Raw genomic sequence first — 23,268 nt, forward strand, 5'->3', positions numbered from 1 at the left:
TGGGACCTACTGAAACTTAAAAGCTTTTGCAAAGCAAAGGAAACTACAAACAAGACGACACCCTCAGAATGGGAAAAAATATTTGCAAACGAATCAACAAAGGATTAATCTCCAAAATGTGTAAACAGCTCAGGCAGCTCAATATTAAAAAAACAAACAACCCAATCCAAAAATGGGCAGGAGACCTAAACAGACATTTCTCCAAAGAAGACATACAGATGGCCAAGAAGCACATGAAAAGCTGCTCAACATCACTATTAGAGAAATGCAAATCAAAACTACAATGAGGTATCACCTCACACCAGTTAGAATGGGCATCATCAGAAAACAACAAATGCTGGAGAGGGTGTGGAGAAAAGGGAACCCTATTGCACGGTTGGAGGGAATGTAAATTGATACAGCCACTATGGAGAACAGTATGGAGGTTCCTTAAAAACTAAAAATAGAACTACCATACGACCCAGCAATCCCACTACTGGGCATATACCCTGAGAAAACCATAATTCAAAAAGACACATGTACCCCAATGTTCATTGCAGTACTATTTACAATAGCCAGGTCGTGGAAGCAACCTAAATGCCCATCGACAAGACGAATGGATAAAGATGTGGTACAAATATACAAGGCAATATTTACAATATATACAATATATACAATCAGCCATAAAAAGGAACGAAATTGGGTCATTTGTAGAGACGTGGATGAACCTAAAGACTGTCATACAGACTGAAGTAAGTCAGAAAGAGAAAAACAAATAACGTATATTAACGCATATATGTGGAACCTAGAAAAATGGTACAGTTGAACCAGTTTGCAGGGCAGAAATAGAGACACAGATGTAGAGAACAAACGTATGGACACCAAGGGGGGAAACTGGTGGGGTGTGTGTGTGTGTGTGTGTGTGTGTGTGTGTGTGTGTGTGTGTGTTTGGTGAATTGGGAGATTGGGATTGACATATATACACTAATATGTATAAAATGGATAACTAATAAGAACATGCTGTGTAAAAAGTAAATAAAATAAAATTCAAAAATTAAAAAAAAAAAAAGCCAAGAGGATGATTACTCCAGGAGTCAAGACAGTGTTACCTCTGGGGTCCAGGAGCAGAATTTTGTAGGGGCACAATTTTGTCGGGGCACAAAGGTGGCTTTTAAGGTATGAACAAACAGGTTTCTTTCCCTAAGCAGTGGGTACCTGGGTGTTTATAATTATTCTTGAACAGTATTATGTTTCGTGTACATCTTTTTTATATATTTCACAATTTTTAAAAAGGCAAAATGAACCCCCCCCTCAAAAAAAAAATGTGACCCTTCTCCATTTTTTACTACCCAGATGGTTTATACTCTGGTATAAGACTGGAAAATCTAAAAACACCACAGTGATTACTTTTCGGTCTTCTCACTGAGGATTTTCTTCTCAAAATAGCACCTATTCCACTTTCCCTCTCAGAAATAAAATGGTTCCAAACACTTTACTCTCCTGGATGTTTTAAGACGATGGACTAGAACAAGCCTACATTATGGTTTTGCCTGGTAAGTCACTTCTCTCAAAACAAGACTATTCACTAGATGTGACCTTATGACCTTGTCACAAAATATCCATACATGATGTTTTGATGAAAATATCATTGCTGTTCACATCAAATTAATACTAATCCATAAAATTTGAGTTCACTCAGAGCCACCAATTCCAACAGAACTTAGGAATCCCTAAAGATAAAATACAGACACACAGATAAGTATAGTATTTAATCGAAATATATTTGTCTAATATCTACAAAGTGTGAACAATTGGTCTTAAGAAAGCAGACAAAAGGCACAAAATTAGTATTACTACAGAGAAGCATTCATGCTACTGGATTGTATAAATATTCTCATTAGAGTGGCACAGTAAAAAATAAATTAAGCATTGAGCAAAGATCAAATACTTCATTTTCTCCTTGCTTTCTTATATTCTGGTCATGTCTTGACCTCATTTGTAAAGGCTGAAGACTGAAACTGAACTGAAACCATGAAACACTTACGCAGGCTTTATGGATGTTTTAATCACAGTGGTTTCCTTGCAGAATTCGGGTCAAACAAGAGGTGCACTTTAAAAAAAATCCACAGGATATTCTTTTCTCTTTCCCCAAATGAAATATAAGATTGAGGCTGTGGTGGTGCACCTTTGCAAACACTGCATGTTTGCAATGCGTGTATTTCATTTCTAAAGCCCTTTTTTCAAGATAAAAGTAGTGCAGTCTCCATATGACTTGTTTTCTACCATGAAAGAAGCAGCTTCTGAAAATTGTATGACTAGAGCTTTGAGCATGAGAAATTATCAGAAAGCTTCTGGGGCAAGGAGGTGGGAGGAACATTCCAAGGTAGGCCTGGCTCTGGGCTCTCCCAGGGGTGCTCCATCCTGGAAGGCTCCGGCATAAACCTTTAACAGCGTCCTGCCTGCTCCCCATCCAGCAGGAAATGGCAGTTGATCTGTCTTGCATATGGACAAACAAATGTTGACTTGGGAGGGGAATGGGAAGCACAGCGATTATTCTGAAATGACAACCACCTTCTACCAGATGGACAGCAGTAGGGCCACGCCAGTTCACCTTTGTTTGAACAGGAGTTGTCAACTGGAGAATACTTTGTGAGTGCAAAAGTATTTGGCAAAGTGAAAAGTAGAAAACTTCAAACCTCATTGATAAAAAGGAGCTCATAATTACCCACTTCAATATTGTTAAGTGCACTATTTACACGTGTAATAATATCCAGCAGACATAGCACATGCGTGTGAACATACAGTGTGCCGAGAGCTTGCACACAGACGTGTGTGCACACGCATGCCCCAAATGGCTCTTGAATAAATTCAATCCCATAGTAGAGTCTGGGGGTGCATTTTTCACAGTACATAATTTCCCTCTCAGGTACCATGTCTTGAATGCAAGAGGTCTCAGGGAATACCAGAAGAACCTTGATACTGTACCACTTTAATTCCTCCAAAAACAGGACCGTTTCTGAAAGTTCTGCATCTCCACCCATTAGTGTGCCTTCCAAAGCGGATTGAAGTATACCCAGCCGTCACCCTGCAAGAGAGAGGAGGACACATCATTACATGGAGACCTGTCGGCGAGGCAAGGGGAGAAGCAAGGGTATCCCCTGCTGCGCTAGTACCACACAGTACCATGCAGTGCTGGTTACCATCTATCTGTTCAGGACCACCAACCTGTGTGCCGGCCTCTCCTGATGTCTCACAGCCAAGCCATGCTGGTGGTCTCACCACCCCTCCTCAGCCCGGCTGCTTTTCAGAGCCCATGGGATCTTCGTATCTGGCATTTTGGGAGGAAACCCCACAAAACGACCAAAGTAACGAGGGGGAGGGCTTTGTTGGTTTACATCAAGATTAGTTGGCCAAAAAAAAAAAAAGGCCTTTGAAACGGGGACAGGAGAAAAAGGAGGGTAGTTGGACAAACGGACAGGGAAGAGAAAAGACAAGGGCCTGAATAGGAGGAATCTGCCCAAACCAGTGACTTTTACCACCCACCAGGCTGGAGGGGAGTGCCCAACAAAGGGCACACGCAAGGCCGCAGTCAAAAGACATCAGCACACACAGGAGAGGACACCAGTCAAATACCAGTGAGAAAAAGGCAGGAATCAAAATGGTATGCAATCTGGTGCTAGACTAGAGGGATGTACTGAATGGTAATCATGCTGGTGCGGGGATGATTTGTATTCTTTAAATATCCTCAAGCCTCCTGTTATAAACAGACTGGCTTTTCTTACACCCTATGGGAGGAAAACGATGTTTTTTGGTTGTTGTCATTTTACTTTTTTTTTTTTTTGTGGTACGCGGGCCTCTCACTGTTGCGGCCTCTCCCGTCGCTGAGCACAGGCTCCGGACGCACAGGCTCCGGACGTGCAGGCTCAGCGGCCACGGCTCACAGGCCCAGCCACTCCGCGGCATGTGGGATCTTCCCGGACCAGGGCATGAACCCGCGTCCCCTGCATCGGCAGATGGACCCCCAACCACTGCGCCACCAGGGAAGCCCCATTTTACTTTTTACTGTGCAACTTTCCACAGAAGCCGGGCAACCTAGTTGTCTCAGAGAGACAAGATCCGGCAGAAGGATCCCTGGGGGATTCTGTGTTGGTTAATTTTATGTGTTGACTGGCTCTGGATTAAACATTGTTTCTGAGCACAGGGGAGGGGGCGGTGCTTCCAGATGAGGGTAGCATTTGAATTGGTGGGTGGAATAATGTAGATATCCCACCCCCATGAGGTGAGCATCATGCAATGTGCCCAGGGCCTGAATGGAACAAAAGGTGGAGGAAGCAGGAACTGGCCCTTTCTTTCCTGCCTCACTCATCCTGACTTCTGCCCTCGGCTGGGATTCACACTGTCAGCTCCCCTGGGTCTCAGGCCTTTGGACTGAATCATACCACTGGCTTTCCCGCGGTTCCACCTCGCAAACCACAGATCCCATGGCTTTTCAGCCTCCACGATCTCATAATAAATCTATTTAAATTTCTATCTTCTGTTGGTTCTGTGCTGTTTCTCTGGAGAACCCTGACTAATACAGAGTCACCTCCCCTGGGCAAGGCCTCCAAACAGGGATACACTCAGAGTCTCCCCAAGAAGGCTTCCTGTCTGAACCAGCATCTGACCTTGACATCTGTGCTCAGCCCACGGCCCTAGTTCCTGCCTCTAGGAGACACATGGCTGCTTCCTGCCCAGACCAGAAGCCCAGCTCAAGGTCACTAACTCTCCCCGCAGACCTCCAGCTCCAGGGAGCCATCCTTCCAAGGAGCAGAAGTCAGACACCAGCAGTGCCTAGGCAAGGAAAGCCCAGACAGACTTCAATTGGCCCTTAGTGTTTAAACTTTTAAAAATTCCTTGACACCAGGTGAATATCAGATCTCATAAAAATTCTGATTTCTGGCTTCTCTTGAAGAACTGGGCCATCAGCCTGTGACGGCCTGGAGGTCAGTGGCATCCACCCTTTTAGATACAGACCCTGGGTCTGCCCTGCCCTCACCAGCCTGTTTCTCTCATTGATGCTGCCAAGCTCCTGACCAGCCTGCCTTAAAAATTGTGGCTCCGGGCTTCCCTGGTGGCGCAGTGGTTGAGAGTCCGCCTGCCGATGCAGGGGACGCGAGTTCGTGCCCCGGTCCGGGAGGATCCCACTTGCCGCGGAGCGGCTGGGCCCGTGAGCCATGGCCGCTGAGCCTGCGCGTCCGGAGCCTGTGCTCCGCAACGGGAGAGGCCACAGCAGTGAGAGGCCTGCGTACCGCAAAAAAAAAAAAAAAAAAAAATGGTGTCTCCTACACCTTTGTCATTTCCAGTTCTGTTCTCAGAATGCTGCCCGGCTGTGCCACAAACAACTGGGCACAGGGCGCCTTGCCCAGTCAGGAGGTGAGGGGCGTGTGTGGGGGTCCCCTTCCAACACCACTTCCAGCAGCAGCGCCGGGACGCAGACCCCCGCGGGCCTCCCCGGCACGTCCATCCCCCATTGGGCCCCTGGGAGGCAAAGCTCTGAAAGGGTGCTGTCATGGAGAAGGTTCCAACCCACCCAGGTGTGGAGCTGGTCTGGGAGGGGCTTCCCGATCAATCTGCTACTGAAGGCAGAGTAGCTGGGCCGTGGTCTTTGTGAAGCAGCCCCACTCCATGCCTCCCCGCGGGCGGGTACGCCTCCCTGATGGGGGAGCCACGGCCACCATGCCCAGACCTCCCGGGCCCCCCCTGCCCGTCCGGCGGCCGCGATAGGGGACAGCCCGTCCTCCCCGCCCAGGACGCCCGGTACGGTCACCTCCTGGATGAAGTACTTGGGCCGCCAGGGAGTGCGGAGGTTCTCCCGCTTCCGCTCCTCTGTGCGCTGCTTCTCCTCCAGCCGCCGCTTTTGCTCGGTGGCAGCGTCGATGTCCCCCAGCCGCAAGCATCGGGTCACCTCCCGCCAGAGGTTCCTGGGGGCAGGGGTCATTGGGAACAGGGAACAGTCAGGCAGGGCCAGCAGCCTGAGGCTGCGGTCCTGGGCGAGGAAGGGCCCGAGCCGAGGATGCTGGGCTGCGGGGCAGGAGGGGATGAGCAGCTCACTCCACAGGCCCAGGGCCCCACCTGCGCCCAGATCTGAATCCCCTCTCCCCTCCCGGGCTCTGAGCGTCTAGACCAATCTAGGGAAGACTGGAGCAATCAAACTGCTCCTACAGACAAAATCTACAGCAGACCCTGCCACGGGGCATTCACCACATTCCTAAACATTTTACATATGGATTAACTCATCTCATCAACACAACATCCCAGGGATATAGATGCGATACTATCGCCCCATTGTAAAGGGGAGAAAAACAGATCCACATAAGGTGAAGTGACCTGCCAGAGGTCAGCAGGCTGATGGATGTGAACAGTGGCTGCTCTCCCACCGGGAGCCCCGTATTAGGAGTTACAGACCCTGGGGGATCCGTCACCTCCCTGTGTCTACACGCAAAGTTAGACACATTCATTCATTCACTCACTCACTCCTTCATTCACTGGAGAAGGCGGCAGCTTCCCTCCTCAGGAAGCCAGGGTGCCCCCTCCAGTCCCACTCTGTGCTGGAGGGAGGGGACCAGCACTGAGGTGAGGGAGGACACTTCCTCACTTCGGCACATCAGGACCAGTCGGTATTCCGCACAAGGGAACCAGGCTTTGGGGGTATGATGTCTCTGCAGCTGGGGCCAAGCAGAAGCTCCCCGTTAGATCCTGGGCCAGGAGCCCGCAGGGGAGTGGCCAGTGCATCCAGGACAGCAGCCCTCCTGGGGGACCCGAGCCCAGGAACCGATGGGGCCCGGGCTCTGGCTGCAAGGCCAGCCTGCCCACCGCCGCCCAGCACCCCACCATGCAGAGGGTACAGTGGCACCCTGGCTCCGAACTTACACAGTGGAAGGTGGGAGAAAGCCAGGTCCTACCAGCCTCACAGCGCTTGCTCTTTCTACCACGCCCTGACAGCTGACTTAAGAGGGGAAAAGATGGCCTAATACAGGAAAGGAAGGTGGCGAAGCAGACAGGGAGGGCTGGTGCCTGGTCAAATCAGTCTTTTCCATCACCTGAACCCTCAACACACACCTTGGCGCTGAGGGAAGGACTGGGTGCCCGGACATCCAGGGTTGGGGTGCTCTCAGGGCAGGACCTCCCCTGATAAGGCCTATCATAAAATAGTGGCCCCAAATTTAGACGATAGAGAGCCCCAGGGACTGCAGATGGGGTGGTGAGCAAAGAGCCGGCCCACAGGTCAAGGGCTATGCCCAGACACCCACCAAGAACCCCCTGGAGGGGCTCTGCTTCTGAAGGCTCTGAACTTCAGGACAAAGGGATAGGCGGAAAAGCCTTCAGGGCGGAGAGGGCGGGGGCAAGTCGGCAAGAAAAGCTAAAAGGAAGCCCAGGGGAGCCTTTGCTAGAAGTGGAGGTCCCGGTGGCCAAGGGCCAGGTGGTGGCTAGGCTGGGTGTGGCCAGCATTGCCGTGTGGAGGGCTCCAGCCCGAGCAGGATGCCTGCGCGGGCCGGGCTCTGAGCATCGCGAGCACATTGACAGCAGTGGGCCAATGTAAGAGCAGCTTCGCTCTCCCCTTCATGGGGCAGGGGTTCCCCTCCACAGGGGCTGGTGGGGGCCGGGCCACTGTGGGGCTGAGACCACTAGGCGGGCCCTCCTTCGCCTCCTCAGGTGAGGCCTTGCACAGGTGGCTGGGCTCAGGTGCTCTGAGTGGCAGGCGCTACACCTCAAGGCCATTCCCGCCTCGGAGAACAAGGTGGGCTGCTGGGTTTGTCAACAGTAAAGTCCACGTATGCGAGACGAGAAGAGGCGATACGCCCCTCTCTCTGGTTGCAGACTCCATCCTCCATCCATTCCACTCCCAGCAAGGCTTAATGAGGAGCAGCTAACCTACTCAACAGTCTTGGAATAACAGCTCAAAGGAATCATAGTTTTGTTGTCAACAGCCATACCAGAAACAAGCGGTGCTGTGACAGCAACCACAGGGCTCCTGATTCTGGGGAGGTGTCGTCAGAGGCCAGGGGAGGGATTCCTTCCTGTCACAGTCCAAAGGGCTGGGTTCACGCCCTCCATTTGGACTCAGAGAAGGTTACATTCTGATCAACAAGAACGAGTGGACTAATCCTACCACAAAGCCAAGTTTCCAGGACACTGCAGCCCTCTTTCTATTAAACTCGGTGATAATGTATGATTTATACACACTGGTATCCCTGCTTTGTTTCCACATAAAAAGCACCTTTCCAATTTCGTTACAAACTCTTCCTGTAATGGCAAACCCTTTCAAAGAATCATCTGTCATTTCACTTTAACCCTATATCCTCTTTCTACAGAGCAGCATGCCTTTAGATAAGAGCGGGGCCAGCAAACGTTCTCTGTAAAGGGCCAGAGACTAAACGTTTTAGGCTCTACAGGCCATTTGGTCTTGGTCGCAACTGTTTCACTGCTATTGTAGCCAGAGGGCAGCCACAAACGAGATACAAACAAATGGATGCAGCTGCGTTCCTGTAAAATTTTACAAAAATCAGCCAGAGATGGGATCTGGCCCATGGGCCATAGCTGGCTGACCTCCTGGATTAAAAATTTAAAATGGCATATTTCCAGAAGATTCTGCTTCTGTACCTGCATAAACATCACTTTAAGTGGCTTGCGGGATATTCACATGATAGAGTGAATTCACCATAATTCACTTAACTGTTTTCCAATTGTTGCACGGTTAGATGGTTTCTTTTTCTTCCTTTTGTTTTAGTTTTTTTTTTTTAATACCCAAATTTCATATTTAAAACCTTTTGTGAATCGAAGAATTCTCCCTTAGATGAGATTCCCAGAAATGGACTACAAGAGGTGAACTCACAAATTTAAAGCTACTGATCCACGCAGCTAACCTGCACACCTTCCTACTGGAAGCACAGGGCAGAGAGTGTTAATTTTATCACAGCCTTGCAGGCACTGAATTTTTTTGAATTATGTTGCTAATCTGGTAAGAAAAAAAAAAGTATCTCATTGCTTTGCTGCACAGCTCTTTGATTACTAGCATCTCTCTGTATTTAACTTTACAATTAAGTAACAGACCCACAGAGTTGACAAACTCTTTTAGGTCAGGCATTAAAGTCTGGGCGGGCTGTTTTCACACTCCACCCCATGACTGCAGAGCAACTAAACAAAGGATCTACACCTAAGTGACACACAGAGGACAATTCAAGTTTCCAAAGGAATGATTCCTGGCCCCTTTGCATTGGGCTTCCTCTCTGCCCCTTGGGTCAAGTGCTGAGGACAACAAAGCTTGGAGAGGAGCACGTGGCCTGGTCCCCACCTGGACTCCATGGGGCCCTGCTTCTCCAGGGGTCGGATCTTCTTGGGGTACACTGGCAGCATGGTCGTGTCAATGACCTTGGTCTCCCCGTTGTTGTAGGTGAACTCTAGGGTCCCATTCCACTCCCCGTGGGCTTTGCACACAATGGTGTTGGTTGGGTTGTGCTTCACTTCTGCTGTGACCCTGAATTAATGAAGCATCGAATAAACACGCTTTGCAAGGTTATCAGAACAGAGACCGACTTCAACAGGCATCCTCACATGTAGAGATCTTTTTTTATGGGGTTGCTTTTTGCTCTTTTGCTCAAAGACTAGCTCTTAAAATGTGATCTAATATCCTTGAGCAGAATAAAGAAAGCATCAGTGGGAAAACAGGTAGGATCTGAATAAAGTCAGTAAATTAGTTCATAGGAATGCAGCAATGTTAATTTCTTAGTTTTTTTTCAATTGAAGTATAGTTAATTTACAATGTTGTGTTAGTTTCAAGTATACAGCAAAGTGATTCAGTTACACACACACACACATACACACACACACACACTTTTTCAGATTCTTTTCCCTTATAGGTTATTACAAGATATTGAACATAGTTCCCTGTGCTATACAGTAGGTCCTTGTTGTTTACCTATTTTATATATAGTAGTGTGTATATGTCCATCCCAAACTCCTAATTTATCCCCCAATTTCTTAGTTTTTTTCAACTAATATTGTTTTATTGATTTTTGACAATAAATTAGATAGGCGGTTGAAAATTATACATGTTTTAACACTATATTGTACACACTATATACTGTGATTTGTTTAGTTGAATTTCATCAATTTCTTAGTTTTGATAAAAATGCCAAGGTTTTATAAGATGTTATTATTGGGGTGGAAATCACAAAACTCAGTAAAAACAAAATATAAATATCAATTAAGTGTATCTGGTCTATTGTGTCATTTAAAGTAGAACTAACTACCATATGACCCAGCCATCCCACTACTGGGCATATACCCTGAGAAAACCATAATTTAAAAAGACACATGTACCCCAATGTTCACTGCAGCACTGTTTACAATGGCCAGGACATGAAAGCAACCTAAGTGTCCATCGACAGGTGAATGGATAAAGAAGATGTGGCACATATATATAATGGAATATTAGCCATAAAAAGAAATGAAATTGGGTCATTTGTAGAGATGTGGATGGACCTAGAGACTGTCATACCGAGTGAAGTCAGTCAGAAAGAGAAGAACAAATGTCGTATATTAATGCATACATGTGGAAAAATGGTATAGATGAATCTATTTGCAGGGCAGGAATAGAAAAGGCAGATATAGGGAACGGATGTGTGGACACGGGATGCGGGGAGCAAAGGGGAGGGTGGGATGAATTGGGAGATTAGGTTTGACATAAATACACTACAACATGTGTAAAGTAGATTGTTAGTGGGAAGCTGCTGTATAGCACAGGGAGCTCAGCGCAGTGCTATGCGATGGCCTAGATGGGGGGGAGGGGGGAGGGGGGAGGGGGGAGGGAGGTTCAAGAGGGAGGGGATATATGTATACATATAGCTGAGTCACTTCACTGTATAGCAGAAACTAACACAAGATTCTAAAGCAATTATACTCCAATAAAAAATATATATAAAACTTTAGGGCTTCCCTGGTGGCGCAGTGGTTGAGAGTCCGCCTGTCGATGCGGGGGACACGGGTTCGTGCCCCGGTCCAGGAGGATCCCCCATGCCGCGGAGCGGCTAGGCCCGTGAGCCATGGCTGCTGAGCCTGCGCGTCCGGAGCCTGTGCTCCGCAACGGGAGAGGCCACAGCAGTGAGAGGCCCGTGTGCCGCAAAATAAAAAAAAATATATATATATATATGTATATATACACATATATAAAACTTAAAAATATATATATATGTATATATATATATACCCTTCTCCTCCCTCAAATAACAACTAACAGTGTACATTTCAACCACCAAAAGAGTGTGAGAGTCTAGGGGGGAACTTTTCAATCACTAAACAAGGTCGAACCCCTCCAGCCTGGCTTCACAAGGGCCCCTGGTGGAGATGTGTGGCCCTTTGCCTCACCGACCCGGCCCGGGGGCTCCGGGTCTCAGCTCTGGGTGAAAGCAGAGCCCACCTCCCTCTCCCCAGGAGCCTGCTGCAGGCAGAGTAACACAGCAGAAACGGGAGGTGGAGGAGCCCGGGGCCTCTTTTTCTTTTTTTTTTTGTTGGGGGGGCCTCTCACTATTGCGGCCTCTCCCGTTGCGAAGCACAGGCTCCGGATGCGCAGGCTCAGCGGCCATGGCTCACGGGCCCAGCCGCTCCGCGGCATGTGGGATCTTCCCGGACCGGGGCACGAACCCGTGTCCCCTGCATCGGCAGGCGGATCCCCAACCACTGTGCCACCAGGGAAGCCCCGGTTCTTCTTTTCCTAATGGCCAAGCTTGGGATGAATTTGGTGTTTTCAAACCTAGGTCTGGAATTTTTCTCCCTGAGCCTGAACACCGCCGGGAGCCCAGGTGGCATCAGGAATCCTCCCAACGGCACACAGCGGAAGGGTATCCGTGCTGTGCTGGTAACGCTTTAACAACGGGCTCGCCAGGAGGGAAAACGCCTGGTTTACAGCTTTTGCCAGTTTCTGTGCTGCCCCACCCACAGCGGATCTCAAGCTACCACTGGGGCATGAGGGGCCCCGGAGCTGGGGAGAAACGCGCATAATCAGCTCTTGGGGGCTGGTATGTTTGGCTCCAAAACGGCCACTGAAGGTGCCTACTTTCCAGGCGACACTCCAGCACCCCACATGAACGCCATCCGGAAAAGCTTTCCAAGAAAAAGGTCAAAGATGGGGGCTTGCTTATTATCCAGTGATCTGCTCCAAAGGGGGAAATTTATAATTAGAGCCATAAAAACGAGGTGATGCTCCCCTCAAACAGCGGGCCTCTCCTTCTGTTTCTTAGGACTGCTTCCCAGCTTCCAAAAGGAGAGAAACGGTCCTGCTCTCATAGATGCAGGATTCGGGATGTTGCATGGAGCTCACAGAACTGCATCAGTGCAGGTCAGGCCTCCGGCCTCGGAAGCAAGAGGTTACGATAACGCCAGAAGCCCTTTGTTCTCTGGGGCATGTTCCGCCAACACATCACCAGACTGGGGAGGGTTCAAGACGCCGCCGGTGAGACATGTCATCTGAAACACATCTGTTAAATTGATCTTGATTTTTCAACTCATCCCACGGCTGGAACCCAGTCTTCTGATGCAGACAAGAAACCTGGGGCATCGTGATCGGACAGAGGTGGAGTCTCCCTGGCCCCTCCTACCTGTGGACCTTCCCCCCGTAGAAAGGCTTTGTGTGGAAGATCACTGTCGCTGAGTACCCAGTCTTGGCGCAGGTGATGCTGACTTTTCCTCCGAGCTCCACCCAAGGGATGGTGAGGATAGACCGGGCGTAGGCACTGGGCAGGGTGAACACATACTCCTCCCCGTGCTCCAGGAGCCGCAGCACACCTGAGGGAGACAGGAGGGAAAGGTTAGGCTCGCACACGGGGAAAGCGAGGAGGACCCTGAGGGGCTCCAGGGCACGGAGGCCTTTTTGTCTTCCGTTTCTTGTAGCCTCCATGACCTTCCCTGAGTTCCAAAGGGCAGATTGCAACAGTTGCTAATCAAGGGAGGCGGAGCCAAGAAACCACCGGAGGCAAAAGATTAAAGGAACAGAGAAGCTCATCAAGATTAGGAGACCTGGGCTTCCCTGGTGGCGCAGTGGTTGAGAGTCCGCCTGCCGATGCAGGGGACATGGGTTCGTGCCCCGGTCCGGGAAGATCCCACATGCCGCGGAGCAGCTGGGCCCGGGAGCCATGGCCGCTGAGCCTGCGCGTCCGGAGCCTGTGCTCCGCAACGGGAGAGGCCACAGCAGTGAGAGGCCCCGTGTACCACGGAGACCTAATAGTACCTGAGACCCTGCACACACCCTAATCTTGTCAGCAACCCCACCCTTGAACCATTGCTATAAAACTCCTCATCAAATCCTCCCCAATTGGGACACACAGTTTTCGAGGGCAGGAGCCCACTGTGTCCCCCTTTGCCTGGCAAAGAAATAAAGCTGTCCTTTTCTACTTCACCCAAAACTATGTCTCCGAGATTCAATTCAGCACCGGTGCACAGAGAAGCTGAGCTTTGGGCATCACTGGGGACCAGAAGATGCAAAGATGAGAAACCAAACACACTCCTGCAACAGATGTCACGCCTCCCACCTCCACAGAGGCCGGCCACCCACGTGCCATTTATCTATTTGCTGCATCTCTACTGCACGAGAGATGCTGAGAACACATGGTGAACAAGACAGACCCGCTCCCTGCCCTCAAGGAGCCAAAGAGAAAGGTGGCCGTGAATGAAGCACTTGCAAACACAAAACTGTGACCGTGATGGGGTGGGAGGGGGAGGTGCCCGGGGCCTCCAGCAGCAGGGGCTGAGCTGGGAGGGGAGGCTTCCTGGTGGAAGGGACATTCGAGCTGGGTAAGAGTTGAGTTGGGGAAGAGGGGAGGGAAAGTAGAAGCAGGGGGAGGCATGTGCAAAGGCCCTGTGGTGGGAAGGAGCTGGGTGAACATGGGGGTCTGAGAAAAGGGCCCCAGGGAAGAAAGGGAAGTGGTGTGTATAGGTATGGAGGCTGCCCAGGTCTACAGGGGCCAGGCCTCATCTTTAAACTTCGAAAAAGCCTGTTAAGGAGTTCTGCCTTTATCCTGAGAGCAGCAGAGACAACCTCAAAGGTTTTCAGGAAGTTACAAAGCAAGAGTGCACAGCTGCTGTCCCCACCCGGGGGGCACCCACCCCTTGATCAGAGGTTCTCCAGGCTGGGAGCCAAGTACTAGTCTCGGAGAGACCTGATCCTCTTGAAACAATGCAAAATGACGTGGGCTTGTCTCTTTTTCTAGGGAAAGGAACCAGTTCTGAACAAGTTCTCAAAGGCTGCCGTGAACTGCCCCGACAGGCGCCGTCTCCCGGGGCTGCTGTACGGCTGGTGCATTGACACCCAGCCCCTGCTCTGGCTTGTCCGGTCGGGCACCCACAGGGCCCCCTCTGCTGAGGGCAGCACCTCTTGGGCCGGCAGAGGCCTGGGAACCCACACGCCTGGCTCACTGAGGTTTGCTCTGTGTGAGGGGCCTTCTCGGCCTCCCACCCCGCAGTGGGGCTTCGCTCCCTGTAGAAAAGCCCTCCCAGCTCTATTCCTGCCCACTCTGGGCCTGCAATGGTCAAGTGCAGCAAGAGCCTCAGGAAGGTCAGTTCTGTCCTTCGGCCAGAACTATGTGACTGGAGGTGTTAGTGATGTCCCCTCCCTGGGCCCCTGGTTCCTCCACTGGAAAGAGCGAGGAGGGGGCTCCATGTGCCCTGGGGGACCCTTCCTGGCCACCCAGCACTTCCAGGGGCTTCACGTGCAGTGTCTTCTGTGAGCTTCACAACTACTCAACGCAGCATCAATTATTATCATTTTTAAATGAGGAGATGGAAACGGAAACTCAGAGGGGTTAAGTAATTTGACCGGTCGGTACTTCTCTCTGAGACTAGATTAGCATGTCAATCAACAGAGCTAGATTACTCAGCCCTAAAAAAGGATGAAATAATGCCATTTTCAGCAACAGGGATGGACCTAGAGTTGATCATACTAAGTGAAGTAAGTCAGATAAAGACAAATATCATATGATATCACTTATATGTGGAACCTAAAATATGACACAAATGAACTTATCTATGAAACAGATTCACAGACATAGAGAACAGACCTGTGGTTGCCAAGGAGGAGGGGGGTTGGGAGAGGGATGGAGTGGGAGTTTGGGATTAGCAGATGCAAACTATTATACATAGGATGGATAAACAACAAGGTCCTACTGTATAGCACAGGGAACTCTATTCAACATCCTGCAATAAACCATAACGGAAAAGAATATGGAAAAGAATGTATATCTACACACACACACACATGCACACACACATATACTTATAACTGAGTCACTTTGTTGTATAGCAGAAATTAACACAACACTGTAAATCAGCTATACTTCAATAAAATTAAAATAAATTAAAAAAAATCAATCAATCAACAGAGCTAGAATCTGCCCAGCAGAGAGACAGTGTATGTGTGTGTGTCCCTTTCAGCCCTGGGGAGCTCGCCAGGAGAGTCTGAGGAGAGGGGACTAAAGGTACAAAGCGATCAAGAATGCTGAGTTTCCAAAGTCAATATGAAGATGTACTCAGGAGTCACTCAATTTACCCTTAAAAACTCCTTGCATCGCCCAGGAGCCACAGTTTTTGGAATAAACCAGGCTTGTCCAGAACCCGCAACCTCACTCCCCCAGGTAAGTCCAGCGAAGTTACACCTGCTGACCCACAGACACAGGGGGCCGGTGTGGAAACCCCAGGGGCCCATGTGCGTCTGGGGGTCGTGACCTCCCCCAGGGAGGCAGGATGCTCACACATGGGCACAGGCAGGAGAGAAGACCCCCCCACCCCGAGAAAAAGCAGACTCAGGTCACTCACAATCGCGCGGGCAGGACTAAGGGGCAGAGATCGCAGCAACATTTAAATCTCTCTCCTTAACCAGGAAGAGAACTGAATACATGTAACATAAACGCACAGACAGCACGGCTCCACTACACCAAATACACTGAATATCAGAGCACACTTACTTCTCCCCACCTCCCCACTCGCCAGAGCTCCCAATGAAATTACGCCATCTTTCCCAAAGCCAAGCCTTGAGCCATCGAACACCCTCCCTCTGTCACTTATCCCTCCCCGCAGTTCAGGGGGCAGAGCTGCCCCAGGTGACCGCTGAGGCCCTGTCCTGTGATGCACAAGGGTGGACCTGTGTCTGCAAGGAGGATTCGACACCAATGTGTCGCTTCTTACAGCTTGTGCTCAGGACCCTGGAAGAAGAATGGCCAGGCCTGGTATACTTTTTGTTTCCAAGCGTACTTTGTGTCTTTCCTAGAATTACGCTGCTAAGAAGAGAGCGAAGCAGGTGGTAAAGTTTATGCCGAACAGGTCTGACACCAACAGTCAAGAGGAACCGGAAGTGGAAGTTGGAAAGAGAGAGGCTCCAGCAGACTCCCCACCCACCCCTCCGCCCCAGTTCTACTCGAAAGCCTCCAGTTCCCTGAGTGCCAGCCGCATCCTCATAGCCTCACGGCCTGTGACAGCGGGAGGGGCCCTGAGACCCTGAGGAGGAGGCTGCTGGTCCCTGTGTCACCTGCCTTCAAGGGCCCAGAGAAGGCAGCTCGTTGTCCCCCATCCTCACCCTCCATGCGGATGGACTATGTGGCAGTAAAGTCCTCCCAGGGGCCCAAATGTCCCCTGACAGCACTGCCCCACCCTCGATGTCTACAATGTCCCCCTCTGTTGTCAGCCTTTCCAGCCTCTGACCTGCCGTACTCTGGGGACCCCCACCCATTTGCACATCCTGCACTGGCCTCTCTCAGCGGGCCAGGACCACGCGACAGCCACGAGCGCCACGTGCTGAGTCTTCCTGGTCTCATCCATGAATATAAACTTGGTGAGGTAGGATCATGCCACTGATATTTTCTTCAGAACATACTTACCTGGAGCATACGCCACCATTTTTTAAAAGCCCTAGATGAGATCTTAGAGGATCATTCCAACTCCTCCGTCCCTCGCCAGCCTGGTGACCTTAAGTTCTCTGCCCCTCGGCTGCCTCATCCGTGATGCAGGGATAATGGTACCCGCACCTCACGGGGCTGTAAAAAAGGCAACACTGAAACTCAGCTAAGGGCACGCAGCCTGCTACACCGCTGGAATCCTGATCACACCCCCATCTCTTGGCAGGTGAATTCTCAGCAGCGGTACTTGGGAACAAAGAAGAAATCACAGAATCTGCTGACGGCTGATGCACATGGGGGATCCCTCCTCCCTCTCATCTTCAGAAAAACCGCTTCCAAACCAAGGTGAAACTTCCCGCAAGTCCACAGAAATCAGAAAAGTGAGCCCCAGAGCAAGGCTGGTTTAAAGCACTGGCAAGACCACACTCCCAGGCTCTTTTCTGAAAATCCATAAATGTGCACTCACTCATTAAATCACCGGCAATTATGCCTTCCCAGGACTCTTTTTTTCAGGATTGCATACAAAAATCTGTCCCTAATAATGAATAAAAGACTATATTAAAACTAGACTTGCAAACGGGCTCACAAATGAAAGCTCCTTTTTAATTAGCCTAAGAGCTGAGAGAAGCTGAAAAACACTGAATAATCCATCTTTCCGGGACATAGCTAGTCCTCATGCTGGGAGATTTTTGCTTTATATCCCACAAATTGATTTATCAATAAACGTAAGGCCAAGCATTAAGATTTTGAAACTGATAAATTTAAAATAACTCTGAGGAACCAAAATATTCCGACAGGGCGTTGACTCTGGAAAGAAAGCACAGAATCACGGAAAGCAACTCCGGGGAACTGGTCTTCAGGGCCCACAGTGCCGGCATTCATGGGCAAACGGGTCCCTACCTGTCCCCACAGACCCAATTCAGAGGCTGTGCCATTTACTGGGCGCTGGTCTGGAGTTCTGGTGGGGAGGGGTTTCAAGAGAAGCTGGACGAGCTATGTCCCAAGCGGTGAGGGTGGGTACCAAGCAGAGGCGCGTCTGCTTCCATCCACGGATGGATGTCATCTCGGGGTTGGCTCAACAGTGTCACGCTTAGGGACTTTCAGTGTCAGAGCTGAGGGACCATTCGGGGGAGGTCTCTGAGCTACAACCTCGGGGAATTCAAGGCATAATGAAGCACTTGATAATGGCATTTTATCATAGCCAAATAGGCCACAGCCTTAGGGCAATAATTTAAAATGTAAGCCCATGTATTTACATATAAAATTTCAAGTGGACTCATCTAATGTTTAAAATGAAGGGTTGGAGGGACTTCCCTGTCAGTCCAGTGGTTAAGACTCATCGCTTCCAATGCAGGGGGCGCGGGTTTGATCCCTGGCTGGGAAACTAAGATCCTACACGCTGCACGGCAGCCAAAAGTTAAAAAAAAAAAAAAGAAAAGAAAAATGAAAGGTGGGAAAAAAACGTCACTTCATGCCCTATCAACAAATGCATGGAAGGTGCTGGATCAGTGCAGGGAATGGAGTGAGGAAAGAAAAACATCCCACCTCCCCCACCCGCCCTCCCCATAACCCACACCCCAAAGGAGCCCTGAGGACAGGAACCAGAACCTTTGGCTTCGAAGTCTGGGGATTCTTAGAAGCATTTTGTGTGAAAAATCAGAAAAATTGTGTGTTACAGAGCTCACATTTAATTAGCATGAAAGAAAGGGGGACGTAGCTACTGAAAGGACTGAGACAAACTTAAAGCCTCACAAGAATGAGAGATGGTCCCCTGACCCTCTCCAGGCCCGTCGACAGCAGGAATACATGGGGGTGGGGGGTGGCCAGGAAGGGGCCTTCCACAGTCTCTCTCCAGAATCTTCCTTCTGCTTTCTTCACTGAGAAGTTCTAAGTAGAATTTTCAAGCAGAGAGAAGAAGTGAGGGCAGCAAATGCCAGCTCTGCTCCAGGGATGCTACGGCCGAGGGTCTCAGCAGAGGGTGTTACGTGGTGTCCCACACACGCACAGCCTTAAGAGTTTGTCCAGGGCTGTGCAGAGTGAATGAAGGCTGCAACCCCTACCGGCTGCCTGGAAGGAACAGGGCAGCCGAGATCCCGAACATCAGAGGCCGACCCTTCACGCGACACAGACACGCAACACATACAAGTCTCCAGGCTTTACATGCCAAGCTTTAACCTCAGCCGGGACCTCACCCAGAACTCTGGCCTGTAGAGACACTGCTTGCTCAAGCCCCCCTCTCAAATGTCTAAACCCCAACACAACCTAACTGGGCTCCTGTGCTCTCTCTCCAAACTAATCCCCTCTTCAGTCTTCCCCACCTTAGTTAATGGCTAGTCCATCCTTCTAGTTGCTCAGGTCAAAAGCCTGATGTCACCTTGCTCTCATACCTCACATCCAATCCAGATGTGTCCGATGAGGGGTTAATATCCAAAATATACAAAGAATGCATACAACTCAACATCAAAAAAAACCAGACAGCCCGACTGAAAAATAGGGAGAGGACCTGAACAGACATTTTTCCAAAGCAGACATACAGATGGCCAAGAGGCACATGAAAAGATGCTCGACGTCACGAATCATCGGCGAAATACAAATCAAAACCACAATGATGTATCACCTCACACCTGTCAGAACGGCCATCACCAAAAAGATCACAGATAACAAATGCTGGAGAGCATGTGGAGAAAAGGGAACCCTCCTACGCTGTTGGTAGGATGTAAATTGTTGCAGCCGCTATGGAAAACAGTACGGAGGTTCCCAAAAAACTAAAAACAGAACCACCATACAATCCAGTAATTCCACTTCTGGGTATTTATCCAAAGAAAATGAAAACACTAATTAAAAGAGATATACGCACCCCTATGTTCATAGCAGCCTTATTTATAATAACCAAGATATGGAAACAATCTAAGTGCCCATCAACAGACAAATGGATAAAAAAATTGTGGTATAAATACACCGTGAAATATTATTTAATCATAAAGATGAATGAAATTCTGCCATGTGTGACAACAGGGATGGACCTAGAAGGTATTGTGCTAAGTGAAATAAGTCGGAGAAAGACAAATGCTGTAAGATTTCACTTATAGGTGGAATCTAAAACGAATGAACAAACATAACAGAACAGAGTCATAGATTCACAGAACAAACAGGTGGTTGCCAGAGGGGAGAAGAGAAAGAGATGAGGGAGATTAAGAGGTACATACTTCCAGTTGCAAAATAAATGAGTCATGGGTATGCAGTGCACAATGTAGGGAAGAGCGTCAATGATTATGTAATATCTTTAAAAAAAGAAAAAAAGCCTTGGCATCACCTTTCACTCATACCCCACATCTGATCTCTCCACTTCAGAATTCATCCAGATTCCCAGCCTGTGTTGCCTCCGCACCATTCCTGCCCTGGATCAAGCCATCATCGCCTTTTGCCTGGATTATTATCATAATCTCCAAACTGGTCTCCTTGCGTCGCCTTCCCCCTCTTATGGTCTAGTTTCAACAAGTAGCTGGAACAATCTTGCTAAACTGAAAGTCAGATCATGATACTCTTCTGCTCAAAGCCCACAGAGACTTGGCAGCTCACTTAGTGGGACGGCCAACACCCCTGCCGGTGGCCCCCCGAGGCCCCACGTGACCTGGACTCAGTCACCTCTCCAACGGCATCTTCTCCGTCCCACCTCCCTTCTCCCGGCTCCACCCACACAGGCTTCCTGTCTCAGACCAGCACGTAGGGATGCCCCTGCCTCTGGCCCCTCTGCCTCTGGCCTTGTTCTCTCCACCAAGACACACTCCCCGGGTAATCGACAAAGCTTGTCCATCATCACCTTCTTGGGACCTTCATCCCCCCCTGGGTCTTTGCTCAACTGTCACCTTCTCGGTGACGTCTTCCCAGCCGCCACCCCAACCCATCCCAAAGTCCCACTGCTCTCTCCCCACCATTCCTAGATCCTTTATTTTATTCCCAGGTCCCTTCCCGCCTTCATTTTTCTCCATAGAACTTCACACCTTCCAAAGCACTACACAATTGTATTTCCCCAGCAGAAGAGAGAGCTCTGTGAGAACAGAGATTCTTCTGTCTGCTTTGCTCATTCAAGTACCCATGGCTCCCAAGGCAAGGGCTGGCAACCAGTGGGCGCTCAATAAGAGCGTGCTAAGTCAGTGAAAGGTGTTCTCATCTCCTGGGGTTTGGAAAGGGCTTCCAAGGAGCCGTGTGTGCCCTGAAACTGAAAGCCACATTCTGTGCTGGATTTTTCTTTTTCCTGAGAGTCTACAGCCAGAATCTCACAGGGATTTACGACTCAAAAGAAGTTGAAGAACCACGAACACAGGTTCCTGAATTTGACAAGGATGATTACAGTTTCCCTCAAACAATGAATAACCTTCATTCACAGCTATCTGCTAACAGAGAAACGTGTGATCCACGAGTGGTCTGATTATACCGGGTTTTCCCTTCAGAACTGCAAGCCCAGCGTCCAGAGATTTGCCTTGGGAATTATTTATGAGCAGATTTTGAATAGGCAGCACTATGGTCTTCATTGTCTGTGAGCCAGAAACTGGTGAGAATGAAGAAAAATGTGTTTTCATAGATTTGAAGCCAACTCTAATATTCACACAGAGCTGGAAAGAAAAGGATCTGTAAGGCGGCTCACACATGAGCAGCAGGTGAAGATCCAGGTGGGCAGTCTAAGAGGCAAACAGCTGCATCCCACTTACCCCATCGCCTCGGCCGCTTTGGGAAATGACCAGAACCTGGTTCCCAAACAGCAAAACCCATCCATATTTCCAACCCGCCCACTTACTCCCAATTCCGTAACGAAATAAAAACAAAGGCCTCCACACACAAATCCTCAAGTGTCCATCAGGTACACAAATGTCCCTTGGTCAGAGCCCAACTCCACCAGCGATTTGGCTTACCTTCCCCGATCATTGAGACCCCCACGGACATGCCCATGAACTTGCTTTTGGTCCATACGTGAGTGTTAATGCACAGCCTCTTCTCCTTGCACTCACAGTAGAAGCAGGAGATGGGCGGGTGGTGGGACACCTGCTCGGCCACGAACCGCATTCTGTAGTTCTTGGAAGGGTCGTCGGCCATCGGGTGTTCATGGCCGGAGGGAGTAGGGGCGGCAGTCCTCTTGGGCTTGAACCTGTCCTTGGGAACCTCCCAGGAGCAGTGGAACGTCTCGCCGATGATGGGGTTGTAGGGTTTCTTGGCCAGGGTGCCCTTGCGGCCCTCGTGGAAGGCGGTGAGGTAATACTCCACGAAGCCGATGACCCTGTCCTGTGGCGTGGCCCCTGCAGTGACAGCCAGCAGCAGGTCTGGGTGTGCCAGGAAGTCTGCGTACATCTCCAGCAAGGACCGCTTCTCAAGAATGAACGTGGGAAGCACCACCTGCGACCAGAGGAGACAAAGTCAGACAGCAAGCCCTGTGGGTGCAGGAGAAAGCTGGAGAGGAAAAAAGAAAGGTCCTAAGGGCGGGTGCCAGGGACCAGTTCCTCTGATTTACGCACACGTGACACATCAGAGGAAAGAACATCCAAGAAACTGGAAGTGGCCGCAGCGGTGGCATCAACGCCGACCCAGCTTCATGGATTAGACTGCTCTGAGCCATCTTCCTCTCTGCTCACCTGGGCTGAAACAACAGCCTCTGTCCCTCCCTCCATGGCCAGCGCCCTGCTAACATGCAGCCCTCTTTCACACCCCATCATTTAGAGACGTGAAGCAAATAGCTCCAAAGGGCTTCTTCGTATCCTTCCTGCCATCGGGCACGACCAAGGGGGATGCTCAGTGTGTTCCCACAAACACAGATACGGGGGCTCGTTGGTGCTGCGTCAAAGCGGGGCCCAGGTAGAGCAGGACCCACCACTGAGAACATCTGTTTGGAGATCTCTGTAGGAAGAGCAGCGTATAAACCCTCACAGGATCAGGGCAGGGAAGGAATGTGGAAAGGGCCCGACAAACGTCTCCGGAGGCAAGGCCAGCTAGAGGGCAGTGTCCACAGTGGCTGCCACGGAGAAGAGGAGCCATGGGTAGAGGCTGCCCCCTAGGCTGGGTCAGAAGAAATAAGCAGAAGTTACAAAGAAGTAGGCTGGTACTTAATACTGAAGCTTCTGGTAAATGGACTGGCACAGGGGCCATCCCCTCAGTGTATCATTGGCCCCGTTACTGAAGACAGGTAGAAACTTGGATGCTCTGTCAGGCACTAAGGGACTCCTCGTTGGTCCAAAGTGGATCCCAGTGGTCCCTCAGGCACCATACAACCCAAGTGCCTAGAACCCAAGGATTAGGTCACTTAAAGCAAATGATGGACGTTCTGGGAAGCTGGGAAGCCCTCACCGTCCCTGATATGCTATCAACCCCCCCCCAGTGGTCTGAT

At 49.9% G+C, this 23,268-nt stretch overlaps 1 protein-coding gene across 7 annotated transcripts in view; it reads right to left on the bottom strand.

Annotated features, from left to right (window-relative positions):
• Positions 1-1,739: 1,739 nt before the first annotated feature.
• Positions 1,740-23,268, bottom strand: part of OSBPL10 (oxysterol binding protein like 10) — a 376,742-nt gene continuing 355,213 nt past the window's right edge. For 6 of the 7 annotated variants that reach the window (XM_067753586.1, XM_067753589.1, XM_067753590.1 and 3 more), the window contains 5 exons: positions 21,806-22,283; positions 12,612-12,798; positions 9,311-9,493; positions 5,786-5,939; positions 1,740-3,064 (listed from right to left, as the gene is read on the bottom strand). In XM_067753586.1, coding sequence (XP_067609687.1) covers positions 3,020-3,064; positions 5,786-5,939; positions 9,311-9,493; positions 12,612-12,798; positions 21,806-22,283 — 1,047 coding nt within the window. In that variant the 3' untranslated portion in view covers positions 1,740-3,019. The remainder of the gene's footprint in view (positions 3,065-5,785; positions 5,940-9,310; positions 9,494-12,611; positions 12,799-21,805; positions 22,284-23,268) is intronic. The other variant, XM_067753588.1, reaches the window with a different exon arrangement.

Source organism: Pseudorca crassidens, chromosome 10 (genome assembly GCF_039906515.1).
Source record: "Pseudorca crassidens isolate mPseCra1 chromosome 10, mPseCra1.hap1, whole genome shotgun sequence".
NCBI lineage: Eukaryota > Metazoa > Chordata > Mammalia > Artiodactyla > Delphinidae > Pseudorca > Pseudorca crassidens.